The following is a 21,245-nucleotide window of genomic DNA, read 5'->3' as shown; positions in this document are numbered from 1 at the left end:
ATTTGCTTGGCCCTAGTCTCACTATGTGAGTGCAACCAAGGTTCAAATTGTAATTCTCTGAAAATACATTAATTTAAAAAACAATGAGTCTTAATCTGTCTCTGAAGTGTACATTACTGTCCATGTAATCTAGCAATTGAATTAGGTATAGGTCAAAACTAACAATGGATATAAAGCATGCCCCATAGTTTAAATAAATCTCTCCTGAGAAAATGTAAGAGCCTGTCATACAATATGGAGTTTAAATGTACAACAGTAAAGCTATTGTTTGGAGGGCTTTTCCTTCCACTGATAGAAATATAATTACTGGAAGCTTTCAAGACTGTAGTACTTGAGGAGCCCTAGTCTGGGGCCCTAGTCTGGGGCCCTAGTCTGGGGACCTATCCAGACTCCATGCCTCCTGAGTGGGCATAGGAACCCCTACCATCACATTTTAGTCATTTAGCAGACACTCTAATCCAGAGCGATTTACAGTAGTGAGTGCATACAGACTTAACAGTAGTGAGTGCATACATTTTCATACAATCCATTTATCACACATTTATTTCAAATACAATACTGGGATAGCAATAAGCACACATGTAGTGTTCCAGCAGGTAGATATGGAACTATGGATAAAATAATCTCACTCCTGGACTTGTCTTGATGTACAGCTTGCTGTAAGTGAGGCTACATTAACCTTACTGAGCTCTGGTGCCATCTAGTGACAGCTCAGCATTCCATAACCTTCAGAGGACAGTCAAAGCAGATGTAAAATCCAGGAGACTTGTCCTATAGTCTAAAAGGGCTGCATGCAACATGCAGTCATCTCAAGAAGCTTGTACCGTGCATAAGAAATTAACTTTTCATTGCAATTTCAGAAGCGGTCTGCCACATTATGTAAAGAATGCATGTCTGTGCTGGTATTTATTACTATACAGTGAGGGAAAAAAGTATTTGATCCCCTGCTGATTTTGTACGTTTGCCCACTGACAAAGAAATGATCAGTCTATACTCTTAATGGTAGGTTTATTTGAACAGTGAGAGACAGAATAACAACAACAAAAATCCAGAAAAACGCATATAAAAAATGTTAAATTGATTTGCATTTTAATGAAGGAAATAAGTATTTGACCCCCTCTCAATCAGAAAGATTTCTGGCTCCCAGGTGTCTTTTATACAGGTAACGAGCTGAGATTAGGAGCACACTCTTAAAGGGAGTGCTCCTAATCTCAGTTTGTTACCTGTATAAAAGACCCCTGTCCACAGAAGCAATCAATCAATCAGATTCCAAACTCTCCACCATGGCCAAGACCAAAGAGCTCTCCAAGGATGTCAGGGACAAGATTGTAGACCTACACAAGAATGAAATGGGCTACAAGACCATCGCCAAGCAGCTTAGTGAGAAGGTGACAACAGTTGGTGCGATTATTCGCAAATGGAAGAAACACAAAATAACTGTCAATCTCCCTCGGCCTGGGGGCTCCATGCAAGATCTCACCTCGTGGCGTTGCAATGATCATGAGAACGGTGAGGAATCAGCCCAGAACTACACGGGAGGATCTTGTCAATGATCTCAAGGCAGCTGGGACCATAGTCACCAAGAAAACAATTGGTAACACACTACGCCGTGAAGGACTGAAATCCTGCTGCGCCCGCAAGGTCCCCCTGCTCAAGAAAGCACATATACAGGGCCGTCTGAAGTTTGCCAATGAACATCTGAATGATTCAGAGGAGAACTGGGTGAAAGTGTTGTGGTCAGATGAGACCAAAATCGAGCTCTTTGGCATCAACTCAACTCGCCGTGTTTGGAGGAGGAGGAATGCTGCCTATGACCCCAAGAACACCATCCCCACCGTCAAACATGGAGGTGGAAACATTATGCTTTGGGTGTGTTTTTCTGCTAAGGGGACAGGACAACTTCACCGCATCAAAGGGACGATGGACAGGGCCATGTACCATCAAATCTTGGGTGAGAACCTCCTTCCCTCAGCCAGGGCATTGAAAATGGGTCGTGGATGGGTATTCCAGCATGACAATGACCCAAAACACACGGCCAAGGCAACAAAGGAGTGGCTCAAGAAGAGGCACGTTAAGGTCCCGGAGTGGCCTAGCCAGTCTCCAGACCTTAATCCCATAGAAAATCTGTGGAGGGGGAGCTGAAGGTTCGAGTTGCCAAACGTCAGGCTCGAAACCTTAATGACTTGGAGAAGATCTGCAAAGAGGAGTGGGACAAAATCCCTCCTGAGATGTGTGCAAACCTGGTGGCCAACTACAAGAAACGTCTGACCTCTGTGATTACCAACAAGGGTTTTGCCACCTAGTACTAAGTCATGTTTTGCAGAGGGGTCAAATACTTATTTCCCTCATTAAAATGCAAATCAATTTATAACATTTTTGACATGCGTGTTTCTGGATTTTTTTGTTGTTATTCTGTCTCTCACTGTTCAAATAAACCTACCATTAAAATTATAGACTGATCATGTCTTTGTCAGTGGGCAAACTTACAAAATCAGTAGGGGATCAAATACTTTTTTCCCTCACTGTATGTAATCTGCCTATAATGTACCATACTGGAAGTACCCAAACTGGACATTTTTTCTATGTATTGCTTGCAACCCCTTAGTCATACCACTGCAAACTTTTCACTCTTCACCAGCTAAACATAGTTAAGACAGACAGACATGTAGCAACTCAAAACTCTTTATTTGCTGACACATCATAATATTTAAAAAAGACATACCGTTGCTGCCATTTACAGGGCAGTCCCTTCCCATACAGGATAATAGTTCAGAAATTGCCTTGATAAAGTATTCTTGTCCATCTTCGTTCCTTCAGTTATTATTTATTTATTTTTTACAGTAGCAACAAACCTCTAGAATGTTATTGGGGTTAACTACAGCAATTTACATTGAGCAAAAATTACACAAGAGGAAAAAAACATCGAGGAGCATTTTGGAAAATAATTTAGAAACAAAACAAAAAAAATACAATTATTGCAGTATACTACAATCATACATTTGTTACATGATGCGAAAGCAGCATCTTGTTGTACAGATTTCAGTGCAAGTCATTTCGATATACAACCACTACCACTTGGAACAACATGACCTTTGACCCTACAGCACTAAGAGGTGACCCCCTCACAGTACCTCCAATAAAACTTAAGCTTCACCCAACCTCTTATCTGTGTTCCCCCACCAGTGACAATTTAAATTTCCTTATGGGCAACATTTCATTAGTCAGTCAGTAATAAAGAACATCCCTTATATGCCAATCATATTAGAGGGATACTTCACATTGCTCAGTGATCTATATACACTATACTGTATTACAAATTGTTGGTGAATATTACGGGTCATGAAGAGAGCAAATAGTCGTGTGAGAACATAAGATATTAATGACAACAGAAGTCAGACAGTAGACTAGAGCCACCAGATTACATTACAAAGTCAAGGCTGTTTCCAGTCTAGGATGCCACCCTAAGTCCCCTTTTGTCCCCATCTCATCTCTCCTCCCCCTTTCCTTTCCCACACCACCATCCTGCTTATGGCTTCAGCCACTGCGTCTCTTTGGCTGTAGAAAACAAAGAACATTGACAGCAACAATCAGTTATAAACTGGGACAAAAAAAAGACTCCAGAGGTTTCGGCTTCTTTTTTCTCCTTTAAACCTGGGTCCATTCAAAACAAACTGAGGTTGCCGCAAACCCTCCTCCACCCTGTCCAGAAACCTCAGGGTGAATGTCAGTCAGCTGTCAGGAGGCGGGGTCCATTCAAAGAGCCCACAGGAAATGTCTGTTGTTTACCTCTGCACAGGCAGCATATCTCAGCACCTCTGTCTGGCCAGTGGTCTAATGGTGGCCAGTCTGATGATGTTCTCATCATCACCTGCTGCACAATGGTGCCACTACACCTCCCTCTCTCCCTGTTTACTCAGATGTTTAACCAGGCCTGCTCTGGCCAAAACACCCTCCTCTGATGTGGACACATGGCTCTAGTGAGGGTCCTTCTCAGGAGCCGTGGTTAGGGGGGTGCTGGAGGTCCTGCCCTGAGAAGATGGGGTGCAGGAAGGGGTGGAGCTGCAGTGCGGCTGCCGCAGCGGCGTTACTGTGCCGGGGGGCGAACAGTGTTGGGTAGAGGGATGAGTGTGGTATGTGGTGGAGGGCTAAGGGGGTGTGGTGATGAAGTGCCGAGGCTGGGATAATGTGTATGGGCTGGCCAGAGAGGAAGGCCGTGTGATGGGCAGGGATCAGTCCAGCGTGTCCCACTCCCAACTGGTGGCCCAGAGTGTGGCCAAGAGAGTGTCCCAGGTGAGACAGTGAGATGGGGGTGAGGTGGTGCTGGGGGATGTGGTGCACCTGGGCTAACTGGTGGTGCGGGTGGGGGCCGTGTGGGTGAATGCCCATGGCTGCAGCCTGAGCAGCATGGTGCTGCTGGATGAGGTGTTGTACTGTGGTGATGGAGGTGGCCGAGGCTGCAGACACGGCAGGCTGGTGGATCTGGATCATCTGCTGCTGTGGGGGAGGGGGTGCCGGCTGCAGATGGTTAGCCATGTTCGCTGCAGCCTGTGCTGCTGCGGCTGAGGGGAAGGACTTGATGTGCTTGGCCAGGAGCTGCTGCTGGATGTGCTGCTGGGCAGCCTGCTGCAGCTTGCCGTACTTCTCCATCTCCTCTGGGGTGAAGGTGATAGGCTGGCTCTCCAGCGGGGCCAGACCGTCCTCCTCTGCCTCCATGCCCATGTCCTCCTCCTCCAGGCTGGGTGGGGGGTAGTTGGGGTAGGCGTGCATGGGGGGTGGCTGCTGCATGTCGGGCATGAGGGGCTCCATCATGGGGTTCTGGGAGGGGTCCTGTCCGGGCTCGCCCTGGTACATGGGCATTAACATGGAGGGCTCCTGATCGAACAGCGACCGGGGCTCATGAAGTACCCGTGTGTCCAGGGTGAGGTGGCGGGCCTCCTCCTGGACTACTACTACCGTCTCCTCCACCTTCTTATGAACTGGGGGAGGGGGAGGAGGTGGGGGGAACTCTCGAATGGGCTCCATCAGGATGACCTCTTCGCCGGCATTTGAACCTTTCCCCGCTGACGACTTCTCTCCACCATCAGGCCGGGTGAGGGGGATCGCAGGGTATTTCTTCCCTGCCTGGAGCTTACCGAACAGGGGTAGCATGGACTTATTGCCCAGAGCTGGAGGCAGTTTGGGCCCAAAGTAGCCTGATGGTGGGTCCTTGATCTTGGTGCCAGACTTGGTCCCTGTGGTTGGGACATCAGATCCCTTCCTGGACTGGATCTTATCCAGAAGCTGGCGGGCGGTGAAATGTGAGGAAGAGTTCCTCTGTTCTCCCCCTCCGTCTCCCCGGGACCCCCCTGCCCTCTGGCTCTGGGAGCTGGACGAGTTGCTGTTGCGGTTTGGGGCTCGTGATGAGGCAGAGCGGGGGGACTGGGAGCGGTAGATGCAGGAGTGGTTGAAGTCTCGGCGGCGTGTGGCGCTGTCTGCCCGGCCCCTGTGGCTCCCCCGGCCTCCCCGACCCCGGTGAGGGGAGCCCTTGGTAGAGCTGGAGGAGCGGCTGGCTGAGCTGTGGCTGCGGCTGTAGCTGCGTCTCCACGACCTGGCGCTGCTGCTGCGGCTCCTGCTGCTAGAGCTCCGAGAGCTGCTCCGGTGCCGCCGCTGGTGCCTCTTCCTGCGGCTGTGGCTGCGTGAGCGTGAGCGAGAGTCCTCCGAGGACGAGGACGAGTAGTGACGTCTTCTGGAGCGCCGCCGCCCGCCGCTTCCCCGTCGATCGTACTCGGAGTCAGAGGAGCGTTTAGAGTGTCTCCGGTGGCGGCCCCCGTCGCTGTCGTCACTGTAGCTGTCTGAGTAGCTGTGGCGGCTGTAGGCGCTGGAGGAGCGCTCTGAGCTACTGGAGTCTGACTGGCTACGGGAGGCCTGGCCGCGGTGCCGCCGCCGGCTGCTCCCTCGCCCATCTCCCGATGCGACGAGCGGCTTCGGGAGCGGCCAGAGTCCTCGCTCTGGTGCCGGCGCCCCTCCCGGGGGGGTGGACCTGCGGCGGCTGGATCGTGAAGCGGAGCCTCCACCTCCTTCCTCCTCACTCTCACTGCTGGGTGGTCTGCCTGGCCCGGGGCTCTTCTGGGCCGAGGAGGAGCAGGAAGCGCTGGGTGGGGCGCTGGGGTCTGTCTTCAGACGCTTGGTGCCGTTGTGCTCCTCAGAGGGCTTGGCCTCGTCAGAGCCTTTCCCTGCCCCACCTTCCTCCGCCCCGGACTTCTGAAGTGCTTCTTTGGCTGGTCGTTTCCTCTTCCCAGGTTCCGTTCCTGTATCAGATCCTGTTCCTGCTGGTGGTGCTGGGGGAGCACTAGAAAACATTGCGGCTACTGCTTTTTCGTCTTTAGGTTTTTCCTTATCACCACCTCCCTCTTCACCTTTGTTTTTGCTCTTCTTTCGTTTGTGTTTTTTCTTCTTTTTGGTTTTCTCTCCTAGGATCTCAGTTTCTGCGTCCCCGTCCACTACGGCTCCCTTCTCTTTTTCTTTGCGTTTGGAGCCTTTGCCAGATTTCTTATGCTTCTTTTTCTTCTTCTTCTTCTTCTTCTTGGCTCCGCTGGTGTTACTCTGTAGCTTTTGCTCCTCAGTCTCCACTTGGGCACCCTCAACTGTTAAGGAGGGCTGCTCCTTATCAGTGTTGTCAGTGCTGGACCCAGGGGTGGTGGCAGCAGCAGCAGAATTCCCCTCATTGACTGCAGCAGCTGCCTCTGGATTGGGTTTTTTCTCAGCTCCTTCACCAGCGGGCTTGGAGGACTTGGCTGCTCGTCCAGCACGGGCCCCTTTGTTGCGGGACAGTTTGAAGTCGAAGTAGAGGGGGTTGCAGCTGTAAGAGAGGGCGGGCTGAGCCTTGGTAAAATCCAGCAGCTCAGAGGGCCACTGCAGAGTGGTGCTTTCGTCTTTGCTCAGGACCAGGAAGAAGGGGCCTGTGGGGATTTTGGGGCCTGAGTTGGGCTCTAGGACTGGGGGTGGGGCCTCCTGCTTGCTGTCTGGTACTGCAGTGGGGGCTGTTGTGGGAGGGGGGTCTGTTAAGCTGGTGGAGGCCTCTTCAGTCTTCACTTTAGGTGATGTAGGAGTGGGCTCTGTGACTGGAGCTGCAGGAGTCTTCCCTGGCTCCTCTGATTTGCAGTCAGTAGCTTTTGGCGGTGTCTGCTCGGAAACCTCTGCTACCACCTTCTCTGTCTTCTTCTCTTCCACCTCTTCTTCTTCTTCTTCTTGCTCCCTGATCTCACACTGGTCTGTGGCCTTCATGAACACCAGGAACTGGAAGCGGGGTTTGACTCTGCAGTGGGTTGGTGGGATGTAGTGGTAGTACTCAGGCTCCTGGCCAGCCCAGCCTTCCTCCTTCTTCATCATCATCTTCAGCTTGTTGAGGGTGGAGGCTAGGGAGGCACCATCATCCTCCTCCTCCTGCTGCTCTGGTTGTTCTTGTTGTAGTTGCTCCTGCTGTGGCTGCTCCTCCTCTGGCCCTGCTGCTACACTCTCCCCTCCTCCTCCTCCCTTGGGGCTCTCGGTGCTGCAGCCTAATGTCTCCTCCTGTCCCGCGGCCGTCTCCCCTCCCTCCTGTCCCTCCTCCTCCTCCTCCTCATCCTGATGGAGCTCAGCGAACACTGCTGCGGCCGTCTCCAGCTTCACCGGGGGTTTCTTGGCGAAGGAGAAGGACACGCTGACCTTGGAGGCCCCGGCCGGGGATGAGCTGCTCTTCCCCAGGGAGAAGCTGATGGTGGGGGCTGGTTTGGGGGAGGCCTGACCCCCACTGCTCTTCTCCTCCCCTGACGAGCCCTCCATGGCAGTGTCTGCAGGGGGAACATACTCCGGGGTTACAGCACTCCCGTCTTCACCCTTCTCCCCGTCTACTGCCACAGTGGTGGGTTTGAACATGGGACCACTTCCTGGGGTACTGAAACACAACAATAAAGAACATATTAAGGTTATGTGTTTCATGTGTGATGCGTTTCATCCAGAACACAATTTTAAATTATAATTTTTCTTTGCACATACATCTGCATTCCACTAGTCAGTGCTGCAAACACTGCACTGATGGGAAGCTGCCACACAGCTATTATTCATTATTGGGTCACAGCCTCCACTCCAGCCAGTAGAGGGCAGTTGAGTGTACAGTATATACTGTAGCATGTGCTCACCGGTTCTGCTGTTTCCTCTGCTCAGCCAGCTCATGCAGCCTGCGTAGCAGCTTCTCCTGCTTCTTCCCACCCTTCCGGGAGCGCGATGACACGTTTCTCGCAAACTCCCTCTGCTTCAGCTCCTTAAGCCTCTGCAGCAGCACACCAAGGGCAGGATGGAGGGAGAGAGGAAGGGAAGAGAGGAGGAGAAAGACAGATTGGGTCCGATGGAGGGATGAGGGAGAGAAAGAGAGCAGGTAAGGATTTCTGCATCCACAGCAAGGGCAATGGTGCAGCAACATCATTCAACAAGACCATTTTATATCCGCAAAGCCCTCTCCACTGAGACAGGCTCCTTACACTTGTTTCTGGAGTTACTGGGATTTAAGGCTCTGTTTCTCTAAGCTTGTGTACACTGTGGCAGTATACCCAGTGTGTGTAGGGGGGTAGCAGCGTGGGGGTAGGGGGAGGTCCTCCTCACCTGCTTATGAGCATGGTCGTAGGAGTTGATGTGGTTGTCAAACTCCTGGTGCTTCTGGTACTGTTTTTCACACAGCTCACAGTAAAAGTTGGCCCTCAGGTCTTCCAGGGCTTTAGCAATGGCCTTCTCCTTTTCCACCTGGTCCTATTGTTGGGGTTAAGGAGGGGCGGGGTGGACACAGGAGATGTGAGTGACATTGATACAGATTAGAGATGAAAAGATTAAATAAGACCAGAGCCAGTATAATCTGGTTTTTCTTCTCCTATAATAGGGCTTGGTACTGGTTGAGTAATCCGCCCCCTCTCCAATCACCAACAGGAAACTCGATGGTTGTTTATCATTGAGGTTAAAAGTTCAATAACTGAAATAACTAAATCACATAAGGTAACAAATTGAGGCGTACAAGGATTGTGCTCGCAGTTTATTACTTATACAGTGCCTTCAGAAAGTATTCAGACCCCTTCCCTTTTTCCACATTTTGTTACATTACAGCCTTATTCTAAAATGGATTAAATCAATTTTTTTCCTCATCAATCTGCACACAATACCCCATAATGACAAAGCGAAAACAGTTTTATTTATATTTTTGCACATTAATTAAAAATTAAAAAACGTATTTACAAAAATATTCAGACCCTTTGCTATGAGACTCAAAATTGAGCTCAGGTGCATCCTGTTTCCATTGATCATCCTTGAGATGTTTCTACAACTTGCTTGGAGTTCACCTGTGGTAAATTTAATTGATTGGACATGATTTGGAAAGGCACACACCTGTCTATATTAGGTCCCACAGTTGACAGTGCATGTCAGAGCAAACACCAAGCGATGAGGTCGAAGGAATTGTCCGAGGAGCGCCGAGACAGGATTGTGTTGAGGCACAGATCTGGGGAAGGGTACCAAAACATTTCTGCGGCATTGAAGGTCCCCAAGAACACAGTGGCCTCCATCATTCTTAAATGGAAGAAGTTTGGAACCAATATTCTTCCTAGAGCTGGCTGCCCGGCCAAACTGAGCAATCGGGGGAGAAGGGCCTTGGTCACGGAGGTGACCAAGAACCCGATGGTCACTGACAGAGGTCCAGAGTCCCTCTGTGGAGATGGGAGAACCTTCCAGAAGTACAACCATCTCTGTAGCACTCCACCAATCAGGCCTTTATGGTAGAGTGGCCAGACGGAAGCCACTCTTCAGTAAAAGGCACATGACTACCTGGAATAGTATAAAGTCATCCTTCTACCCCCCTCCCCCACCCCCATTTAAAAAAAAAGAAGAAGAAAAAAGTGGTTGTCCCACTGGCTATCATAAGTTGAATGCACCAATTTGTAAGTCGCTCTGGATAAGAGCGTCTGCTAAATGATGTAAATGTAAATGTAAAATGACAGCCCGCTGAGTTTGCCAAAAGGCATCTAAAGGTCTCTCAGAGGGAGTGGGAGTAGGAGAAACAAGATTCTCTGGTCTGATGAAACCAAGATTGAACTATTTGGCTTAAATGCCAAGCATCATGTCTGGAAGAAACCTGGCACCATCCCTACGGTGAAGCATGGTGGTGGCAGCATCATGCTGTGAGGATGTGTTTCAGTAGCAGGGACTGGGAGACTAGTTAGGATAGAGGGAAATATTAACGGAGAAAAGTACAGAGAGATCCTTGATGAAAACCTGCTCCAGAGCGCTCAGGACCTCAGACTGGGGCGAAGGTTCACCTTCCAACAGGACAATGACCCTAAGCACACAGCCAAGACAATGCAGGAGTGGCTTTGGGACAAGTCTCTGAATGTCCTTGAGTGGCCCAGCCAGAGCCCGGACTTGAACCTGATCGAACATCTCTGGAGAGACCTGAAAATAGCTGTGCAGCAACGCTCCCCATCCAACCTGACAGAGCTTGAGAGGATCTGCAGAGAAGAATGGGCGAAACTCCCCAAATAAAGATGTGCCAAGCTTGTAGTGTCATACCCAAGAAGACTCGAGGCTGTAATCACTGCCAAAGGTGCTTCAACAAAGTACTGAGGAAAGGGTCTGAATACTTATGTAAATGTCATATTTCAGTTTTTATTTTTTTATGAATATGTTAACATTTCTAAAAACCTGTTTTTGCTTTGTCATTATGGGGTATTGTGTGTAGATTTAATCCATTTTAGAATAAGGCTGTAACGTAACAACTGTGGAAAAAGTCAACGGTCTGAATACTTTCCGAATACCATTTCTGCAGACATACCGGTAACCTGCTAAAATAAATAATTTGGCACATGCATGACAGTATGAGCGTTCCAGTAGCTCCATTGACTGAGCGTCCGTCCGTCTGTCTGTGTTTGTCTCCTATATCCAGAATCTCACACCACCACAGACAACATGACTACAACTCCTCACATGAAGTCATCCAATTTTCTCCACAAAAAAGAAGGGCGAGGGAGTGAGAAACAGGGAGTGGGAGAGGAGGAACAGGAGAGGCTCTATGATCCTCCAAGGCCGATGTTATTGCATAGACACACAGAGCGGCAGCAGAATCATAACCAGACAGGGCTATGACTCACTGGCACAGGAGAAAAGCAAGAAGGGACAGAAAGAGTAAGAACAAGTATGCAAATGCAGGAAACAGGGTCACCTTGAAGCGAGTGAACGAATGCTACTGAGAGATTATTGAAACGAGGACCTTGAGAACAGAGGCGTATGTATGGCTGGATTGAGTTAGCTAGTAAGAAGAGCCTCACCTTGTATTTCTGCTGTAATTCCTCTGTGACTTCCTTCTCCACCTCCAGCACTTTCCTCTTCTCTGTAGCATCTTCGGCAACGTCCAACTACACACACATTCAGGGTATATGTAAGTTAACAAACTCGCATAAGAACAAACTACAAATACAGACCCATTTTACACCTATAGAGTGTATGTCGTAGGATACACGTTGTAGAACATCAATATTTTACGAGCCACTGACAGTGTCTTACCTCCATCTCCATGCGTCCCATCCCCATGACATCATATTTGAGGGTGATGGGCACAGGGTCGGTGCGTCCTGGGGGGAGAGAGACAGAGAGAGGGGGAGGTGAGGCTCTGACACCGGGACGGGGGGACAGCTCGGGGACAGCCTGCTTTTAGAGCACAGGGTGCTGGGGTTAGAGAATATTGCCTTGAAGTGCAAAGAGACCAGAAAAGCTACAGTGAACCAAACACTAGCCATTCTCACAGCTTACCACAGCCACCAGGCACAGCACAGCTTAAGTACCCTGACTACTTTTCAGCTGGGTTCTCTCTTTTCTAGAAAGATACATCCAAATTGCTGCACTGATCCTAGTTCTGAGAGGTAACCAGCAGAGGCCATATGAGCAGTTCAGAGACGTCCATTTGGATAAGGGAGGGGGAGAGGGCAAGGAACTGGAGGGATAAAGTATACTGGAGAAAAACAAGGACAGGGTTTAAGCCTGTATCTGTCGCAGTATCTCGGTCTCCCCTCCAGTCTCTACTGCTGATCGTAGCCTCTCTCTCTCTCTCTCCCTTCTCCAGTACCGCAGTCCTGTTCAACAAGAACGCCAAGTTTACCAAGGACAATACTGCCGGAGGGGCTGGCTGACGCAGCTGCTACAGATTACTGAGCAGAACACCACTGCGACAACATAGTACAGTAGAGCCTCCCCATCACCCCGCTCTGAACTGCTCAGTGACTGACTCACTGACCTACCCTCCATAACCCCTTGTACTGTCCCATAGGAGACCCAGCCTCTGCTCCCCTCTACCCCAGGCCTCTCTCTTATCATGGCCCCCTCTTTCCCTCAGTCTACTTAAGCCATGTTACGTAAGCTGTGAAAAGAGCTAGATCAGAAGGAAATTAACTTTAGAAAAATAAATAAACAAACCAAGAACAACCAGAAAACAGAATGAAACAGAAAAAGATAAAAACTATGTTGGAGATTTGATACGTAATTGCTTAATCCACTCATAATCAGCCAAACGAAGCAGAGAGAGAGAGGGAGTAAAAAAGGACAAGCACTGAACTACAGCGGAGTGACGTCACAGGCCAGGAATCGCCATGGTGACAGTGCAGGGGAGGGGATACTTACCTGAGAAAATAGGGTATGGGGTGGGGTTGGACAGACAGAGACAGGGGTTCTCAAAACAAAAAGGCACAAAATAGAATTTGGACTAGTCTGCTGCAGCAGTGGCTGTTGGTTGGCAGCCAGGTACACAGTAAATCAGATAAGACTCCAATCAGCACTTCAGTTTGGTTTCAGTTTTTTTTTTCCTTAGTCAAGATTACGTTATTATCCTCTTAATCGATTTTAGACTCAGTTTATACCCTTGGGCAAGAGCGATTATGAACATTTAAGAGATGCTTGTCTATAGTTAACAGGGCTAGGAATTAACAAATCCACAATCTGAAACAAATAATGACTAACTATTATTACCACATAGCACAACCTATTAGCCATTATAAACCGGGTGGATCGAGCCCTGAATGCTGATTGGCTGAAAGCTGTGGTTATCAGACCTTATACCACGGGTATGACAAATAAATTATTTTTACTGTTCTAATTACATTGGTAACCAGTTTATAATAGCAATAAGGCACCTCGGGGGTTTGTGGTATATGGCCAATATACCACGGCTAACAGCTGTATCTAGGTACGTGGTATATTGGCCATATACCACACCCCCTCGTGCATTATTGCTTAATTCTAATCCACATGCCCCCCTACTTCACTAGTGAGGAGGATAGACTGTAGTCTCTTATTCTGAAGCTAAAAGAGCATGTTTTGTTTGCATCTTAAATCATGTGATGACTAATAATGTAGGGCTCTAACGACATTAGCGGCCTGATTACATAAAACAAGACATATCAAAAGGGACTAGTGATAATAGTGACTAAGGTCTTATGTGCCGACTGACTACAGTCTTCTATTGCAATGGAAGCCAGCGTGCTAATCAGCATTGGCATAATAGGGCAGCAGCATAGGCTTACATACCTAATGTATTCATTAGTGCCAGAATACAGATGTGAGACCAATTAATTCCTAGCCCATGGAGCAAAAAAACACAAATGTAATTGAAATCCTCTCTGTTAACAACTGCCTGTTCTCTGAATTGTTCTTGTATCATTGTTATGGTCACAGCCCAATGGTATAATCATAATTCTTAAGTTATAGCCACATGTGTATCAAATAATAAGGGCCTGTCTGGACTCCAAACCCCACTACAGTGTCTGTCCGCCGGTTGGACACATGAAGGCATGGTCCCATACTTACTGTAGGCTTAATAACATCTTACAGAGTTAGTCTACATAATATAAAGACATATCTAGTTATATTACCTAGTAAGACCATTAGGCCATTTTCCTAGACCAGGGGTATTCAACTCTTTCGGCCAATTTATGCATGATCTGAAAATGTGGTCAGAGGCGCCGTATGGAGGGTGTGACACAATTGCCAAATCGAGCTCCGTACCACGTCGCTGTGTGCCTCCAAAATGTTGGAACAACGTGGAGGGCTCCGTATAGCTCCGCATTGACATGATTGGTTGATGGTAGGTGGGAGGTCCTGTATAAACACAAACCCACTCCCTTGACAACTTCCTTCACAACAGCTCTGTGCTGCTCCCCGAAGCGCAAGAAGTATAAATGCCCTGACTTCTACAGAGGCCGTATCACCATAAATGCTGCACGGCCAATGCAGACGTCCGAATGACCATGCAGCGCCTTTTACCCTACGCGGTCCGGTGCCTGCTGGTTTCCTGTTCTACCTGATCATTCATTGCAGTCTAAATCAGAGGGGAACAATGAAAAAATGCAGTGGAACTAGCTTCGAGGTCCAGAGTTGAGTTTGATGGACCTAGACTATTAGAGCGAATATTGTGCAGTCCCACCACAAGGAGGAGTGCTTGAGACCAGTCCACGGACAGACAGACAGGCCACTGCAGTAAAGCTCTCCACCAATGGACCAGTTCACTGAGAACACGTGGGAGGAGTCACAATCCAGGCACCCAATCTTCAAGAAATAAGATTTTTTACATTTAAAGAAGATGTCCCCAACTATCACCATCTTTAAAAACACAGTGACAATACTTTCAGCATTACCCATTCCAGTGGAAAAGAAAGCGACCGGACAAAAAAGTGTGCATCTAAATCACAGTGTGAATCACAAGGAAAAAATAAAAAAACTGAAAACAAACAAAATGAGAATGTTTCTAAGAGTAATGTAGATGTATATATGATAATATACAAGCAGCAGATTGAGGACTAATACAGAGAAAGAATTGAAAGCCTATGTAGCATTGGTGCTCTGATGACGGGAAAACAACAAATGAAAAAAATGGGAGGAAAAAAAACAAAAGAATATAAAAACAATTCAATCGGGGGAAAAATAACATTTACCACTAAGTTTACCATCAGCACAACATGGGCAGGATCAAATCGCTGTAAAAAAGAAACACCAATTGGTTAAGCAGGAAGATTCGAGGCACATAGAGAAGGTAGGATGGGTTGGGGATGGGAGGGTTGTGGGGATTAGAGCCCCCCTCTCCTCTCTTCACTCTTGGCCCTCTGGGTGCTTACAGGGATCTCCTCTCACCACCACACTTTCTCACCCACCCACCGTCCCAGTCCCCAGTCCCCTAACCTGGCCCCATCTGGCTGGCTCTTAAACCCCAATATCCCAGGGTTGCGACGCTGCCTGGAACCCTGTTCCTCTCTTGAGGTACGCCCAAAATCCTGTATGCCCGATATCTGTGGTAAGTAACCCCCAAGGCCCCTCACCCTTCCTTCACCATACCCCAAAGAATGAGCGCTAGAGCCAGCAGCTGGCATCAATAACATCCCCATCAGATAAGAGCTCTGGGGGAGTTCAGTTGGACTCTGTTCTTCAGGGTAGGGGATGATTGTTTAAACAGCTGAATCTGAGGACAGATCCACTTGAACAGGAGAACAGGGCGAGGTTCACTGTCCAGCTGTCCCACATATCATGCTTTAAATAATAATAATATGCCATCTAGCAACGCTTTTATCCAGTTACAGTCATGCTCATACATTTCTGTGTATCTATCGATCTCACTATCTATCTATCTATCTAGCTATCTACAAGCCACTTCTTTAAATCTATTTTAAAATTCTATCTATCTATCTATCTATCTATCTATCTATCTATCTAGAGCATCTGGTACAGTAAGGAGGAATGGCCATGCCTCGTTTGATATGAGCATGCAACCAATCAGTTGCCCCCGACAACAGAACACCACTCACAGCCATCATTCTCCCCTCTGTCAGCCTCACAGACAGATGTTTGTCTTATCAGCCTGGTTAGCCTAGTTTCCCCCAAATCCCTTCACTGTCCCACTGTCAGCAAGCTCAGTTTGGGACATGCTTACCCCCAGGATAGTGAACATAGACAGAAATGTACCTGAAAAAGGGGCCACAGGGCTTTGAGCAGTGCTTAGGAGACTTGGTCTAGCACTATAAGTGTGCAACAACAGGAAAATAACAGCCAAATTACTATTTAGAGGTGAATTTGAAGTACTCCATGGAGTATATGAAGGATCCCTTGAGTGTAGCACGGTAGCCTACATGGAGCACTGCTTAAATCCCCAGATGACTGACACAATGGAGGCAGGCAGGATTGCACCTCTGGGACAGGCATGCTGTGCAGGGAGGAAGGCCAAAGGGAGAGGGATGATGGGTGTGTGTGACGTTGGTGGACATGGGAAGGAGGGGCAGACACATTTTGGGTGCAGGAGGGTGGAGTGAGGTTTTCCCTGTAAGTTTTCCCTAGGGCCCCCGTCAGTGACTGACACACACAAATACACACGTCTCAGTCTCACATGACGACCGCACACATACATACAGTACACACTCACTCCACAGGTTTGAAGGTAGATACAGGCAGACAGGAAGATGGGGAAAACGTGTCTACTCTGCAAGCCATTCAAAAGACTGAGCTGTGGTCACAGCCAATCAGGACCCCAAACCATGGCAGCCACGGACACGCAATGGGAAAAACACAAATCTAAAGAGACTTGGAGCTGATGATTCTACAGGATGTGATGCAATCTTTGGTTACTAGGATCTACCTTGATTTTAATTGGATTTTGGTTGGGTTTTTCGTACTTGGAATCAAAGCGCTGTAGGTACTTGTGAGCAGATTGTGAAAAGTGAAATAATAGTTTAGTAGTTTATAAAGCCAAGAGGAGGAAGCTGAGAGAGGCCAGTATTAGCCTACGTTGTAAAGGGGGGTGTTACATTGAGGTCAATTGTAGAGTGGGAGAAACACACACACGCGCACTTATACACACACACACACACACACACACACACACACACACACACACTGACATACAGAGGGAATCCAACAAACCTTACCTAAAAATGGGGCAAAAAGAACAAAAGAAGAAATAAGAACAGAGTCAATACAGTGAAAACTCAAAGCACAGGGGACACATTGCTATCAATTCAAAAAAGCTTCTGTTCTGACAGGAGGGGAGAGAACGATTATAATCCTGTATTATTATTATAATTATTATTATTATAATTATTATAATAATAATAATAATAATAATAATATGATCCCACAGATTTATTCTATAGTGATGTAATGGCGTGATACGGTGATTGTCCACTCCGGAGTAAAGCAGATTACCATATTTGTCCACAGTTATTGGGTTCAGACACAGGACCATTAATACCCACAACAATTGGACATGCAGGCAGGCTAGCGCCACAGACAGACTCAGCTACCCACAGAGCAGAGCACACTGCTTACATAACCACACTGTACTGACACCATGCGAACAGCAACAACACAAGAGGTGCACTCAACTGGAACAGGGGCCCATGTACCCACTTAAACATTTTACATTTGAGTCATTTAGCAGACGCCCTTATCCAGAGTGACTTACGGGAGCAATTAGGGTTAAGTGCCTTGCTAAAGGGCACAGATAGTCGGCTCGGGGATTTGAACCAGAAACCTTTCGGTTACTGGCCTAACGCTCTTAACCACTAGGCTACCTGCCGCTTAGTACATAAGCCGTAAACACTTACAGATTATGTACTAATCACATCCAACACACAAATACAACCCCCTTTATTCGCTAGATTACTGACAATCAGACAGCAAGTCCATTTTTAAAATACATATTTAAAAACAAAAACACCCACAGACAGACAAACAGCATCTAGAGCTGCTAATGTACTGTCTGTCTATTTCAATCCTGTTATCAATGCATCAGAGTCTTGGGCCACTGCAGTGTTTTTGCCCACTCACAGACAGGTAGTTCCCAATGTGTCCTGTAGGAGGCAGTGTCCTGGACTATAGGGCCTCTGGCTGGTAACTGGTAACAGAGAAGGGGACTGAAGGCCCTGTATGTCCATGAGCAGAGAGAGAGCAGCAATACCAGGAACCCCTGCCAACCTCCTTACAACCAACCCTGACACTCTCTCTGCCATGAGCCCACCTTCAACAGGCAACACTTCAATCCACCATTCCTCATGTGACAGCGTCAAGACCATCAACAAGCGAGCCGCCACACACAGGCTGTTCTCTTCAAGGCCAGAGATGATCAGTCATTGATACAAGTGTAGCAACATCTTCAAAAAGCTTCTTAGCCTACGAGAGCGTTGTTGGTTTCCATTTACAGTGGCTGCTGTGTGTGTGTGTCTGTGTAGCATTCCTCTGTGTGACTGTTGTGTTTAGCACAGTGCTGCCAAATGGGAGGGTGGGACAGATTACCAGCTAGATAAGCCACGGCTAAACACTACAGACAGAAATGCAGACACTAAAAGAATGCACTGTGCAGTGTGCACTGAGCTACGTACACTCCACTCGCCTCCCTTCCACATTTAGCCAGCTGACCTGACTGAGGCAGGTCTTAACTCAGTGCAGATCCTGATGTTGAACCTGAGGCTGCTGCAGGGAAGCTGGCAGTCTACAGTTGCATAAGCAACATTCTAACTGCCTCCTCCTCTAAAAGCAAGTATAAAAACAAGGTTCTCTAACACAGGGCTTAGTAAGACAGTAAAATGCAAATGTCGCATTCGACACATTGTTACAATCTCTTCACTATCACCAACACCTGCTCAGGGTGTCAGACTGAACAACAGGACAAGTCCCCAGTAGCGTATGGTTTTGAGAGGGAGAAGGCATCCAGGCACTGTCTCCCGGTTGAAAACAAGATTGTGTTAGGAGATAGTCAGAGAATGAGCAGACTGGGATGTTTCCCATTAGCATGTTGTAATGCAGCCCAGATGCTTCCTGCTGGGTGTGTAGGGAGAGGGTGGTGTGACTAAGGCAACGGGGTGAACGAGAGGAACGATGGAGGGATGACAGAAGGCTGGGTGAAAGACGGGTCTGGGTTGTGTAGCTAGCTAGGGGTGAAAGACGGGTCTGGGTTGTTAGCTAGCTAGGTACGGTTGAGCTAGCTAGGGGTGAAAGACGGGTCTGGGTTGTGTAGCTAGCTAGGGGTGAAAGACGGGTCTGGGTTGTGTACACTCACTCTAATCAATTCTCAATAGACTGCATGGACCTAACAGCCTGCCAACTATGACATCATTCAAAGCTGATGGAAAACAACACTACACAGGGCTCTACAGTGCGACCATTTTACTCGCATATGCGCCTAAATATTTAGGTGTGCGACCTGGAATTTTTATTTAGGAGCCCCAGTGCGTCTAAAAAAATTAAGGCTTCTAGCTTTATTACCTCAAATATTTAGCAAATGTGCTCCTTGTAAAAATAAAAAGAGGTCAGCGTAGACCCCTGCTATACATCACCCTCTATAGAGAGAGCATAGGGTAAGGAGAGGGAGAGCCAGGGAGTAGTGAGATGGGGGGGAGCAGAGAGTGAGTGAGAAAGGGAAGAGAATGTAGCATAGCAGGCAGGAGTTGATTGGAGAGCAGCCAGGGCGCTGCACCACAAGGACCAAGCCAATGAGGCTGTGAGCTGAGCAAAGCTGAACTAAAGAAGAGGCTGAGGTGGCCTAAGCCCCACCCACACAAACACAGCTCTCTCCAGCCAGCTCCGCCCTCCATCCTACACAGCTCTAGTCAATGCTGGGCCAGCCAATCCCTGCCTATAGAGGAAAAACACCATGAACCACAGCCAACAGCTCTGCGTGAGATTCTGAAGGCCGTTTTCAGACCAAGGTAGTCCTATACACAAACACAGACATGAAAGCTTGTACTAGCACTGAAGTGCAGACAGATAACATGCAAACACGTGTTTGGGCAGGCTAATGAAAGTTCACCAGGACATTACAGGCCTGAGGGAGGAGTAACTGCAGAGACAGACACCGAGTGCACTGACTGTACAGTCTGTCTGTCACTACTCAACTCAGAGGCTGTTATGCTCAATCACTTGCCAGCCAACTAAAAACACCATCTGACATGAGCTGTGGTCAATCAATGCACACAAAACGCATCAATACGATTAATTCCAGTAAGAAGTTAATTAATAGTTAATTACCATGGAAACCCTGAAATAACGCAAAACCAGTGTGCCCCCTTGGTAACCCATTAATCCTTCAACCAGATTCGCTTTTAATTTGTTTAAATAAAGTGCCAGATCGATAAAGGAAATGGAGGGAGTGAGATTAAAAACAGTTAATCTTACCAAAATATTGACTCAATTACTTTAACTAAATACTGGGGAGGGTAGAACAGAAAGGCATGAAATAGGCTATTATATTAGGCTATACATAGCTAGATACAGACCACATCAGTTATGGTAACTGTGCAATCTTCTATGAGCACATATCTAACCCTACAGTGGCTAGTTTCACTGTACTAATCACCACAGCTATGAAGCGAAGACATTCTATAAATTGAAGTGAAATTCCAAACATGATAAAGTTGTTCAAAGGCAAACACACACAGTGTGAAACTAACTTGACTCTTGATCAGTGAGGCAGAGAAGCAGACCTGGACTCTGGCTGCTACACACTTCACAGTGGAACCAGGCTGGGTGTACACAGGCATTCCACTATCAGACTATGTATTTATGGAGGAGAATGAACAGCAGCTCCCATTGGCTGAGGGCAGTGTGTCTCAAGGGAGCTTGCATTCTTCGTCCCCTTCAAAAAAAATTCCGGCCCACTTTAGTCAAATCTGCTCTAGGCTAAATGCATCATGGGAAGGGAACAGCAGTGACACAAAGAACAAACACTACCACCCTCCTCCCTCCCTCTGCCCCTCCCCTACTCCCGTCCTGTCCCAGGGTTCATTACACTATCCTTTCTACACCTAGTTCTGGCGAAGACCAGTTCAAGACCGACAGGGACAACTGTACCGGGGTCATGTCACTAAATACTCTGATCCTTCCTATCTACCAAAAGAGGAGGACAGAGAGATCAGAAAAAGTACATGGTGGTAAAGAAATAAAAAGGAAACAGTCAAAAAGAAACAAAACAAGAAAAGTACAAAATAAAACCTGGAGAAAGGTGAGGCAGAGTAGAGACAGTATTAGCGCACATTTGAGAAAGGAGTATGGGGAGAGAGAGAGAGAGAGAGAGAGGGCGAGAGTGTCTTCTTACCCTGCATGGTTTTGCCCAGTCCTTGCCCCAGCTTCCAGCCATGTTTCTGAAGCAGCCGGTGCCCGATGTTATCCTGGCAGGCAGAACAGAGGGGAAAAAGACCAAAAAATATTCCAATAATAAGAAAAGCTTCCCC

The 21,245-nt window shown here is 47.7% G+C and overlaps 1 protein-coding gene across 1 annotated transcript in view; it reads right to left on the bottom strand.

The window, feature by feature from the left end:
- Positions 1–2,666: 2,666 nt before the first annotated feature.
- The window catches only part of LOC121550600 (G patch domain-containing protein 8-like), a 39,050-nt gene continuing 20,471 nt past the window's right edge, over positions 2,667–21,245 (bottom strand). The window contains 8 exon segments of the mRNA XM_041862925.2: positions 2,667–5,931; positions 5,934–6,009; positions 6,011–7,912; positions 8,157–8,287; positions 8,617–8,760; positions 11,319–11,405; positions 11,554–11,621; positions 21,110–21,182. Of these exon segments, the coding sequence (XP_041718859.2) occupies positions 3,991–5,931; positions 5,934–6,009; positions 6,011–7,912; positions 8,157–8,287; positions 8,617–8,760; positions 11,319–11,405; positions 11,554–11,621; positions 21,110–21,182 (4,422 nt within the window). The 3' untranslated portion in view covers positions 2,667–3,990.

The sequence above is a fragment of the Coregonus clupeaformis genome, chromosome 7 (genome assembly GCF_020615455.1).
Source record: "Coregonus clupeaformis isolate EN_2021a chromosome 7, ASM2061545v1, whole genome shotgun sequence".
Classification (NCBI taxonomy): Eukaryota; Metazoa; Chordata; class Actinopteri; order Salmoniformes; family Salmonidae; genus Coregonus; species Coregonus clupeaformis.
The sequence above is the reverse complement of the archived record's forward strand: the minus strand, read 5'-3'. Positions and strand labels throughout refer to the sequence as shown.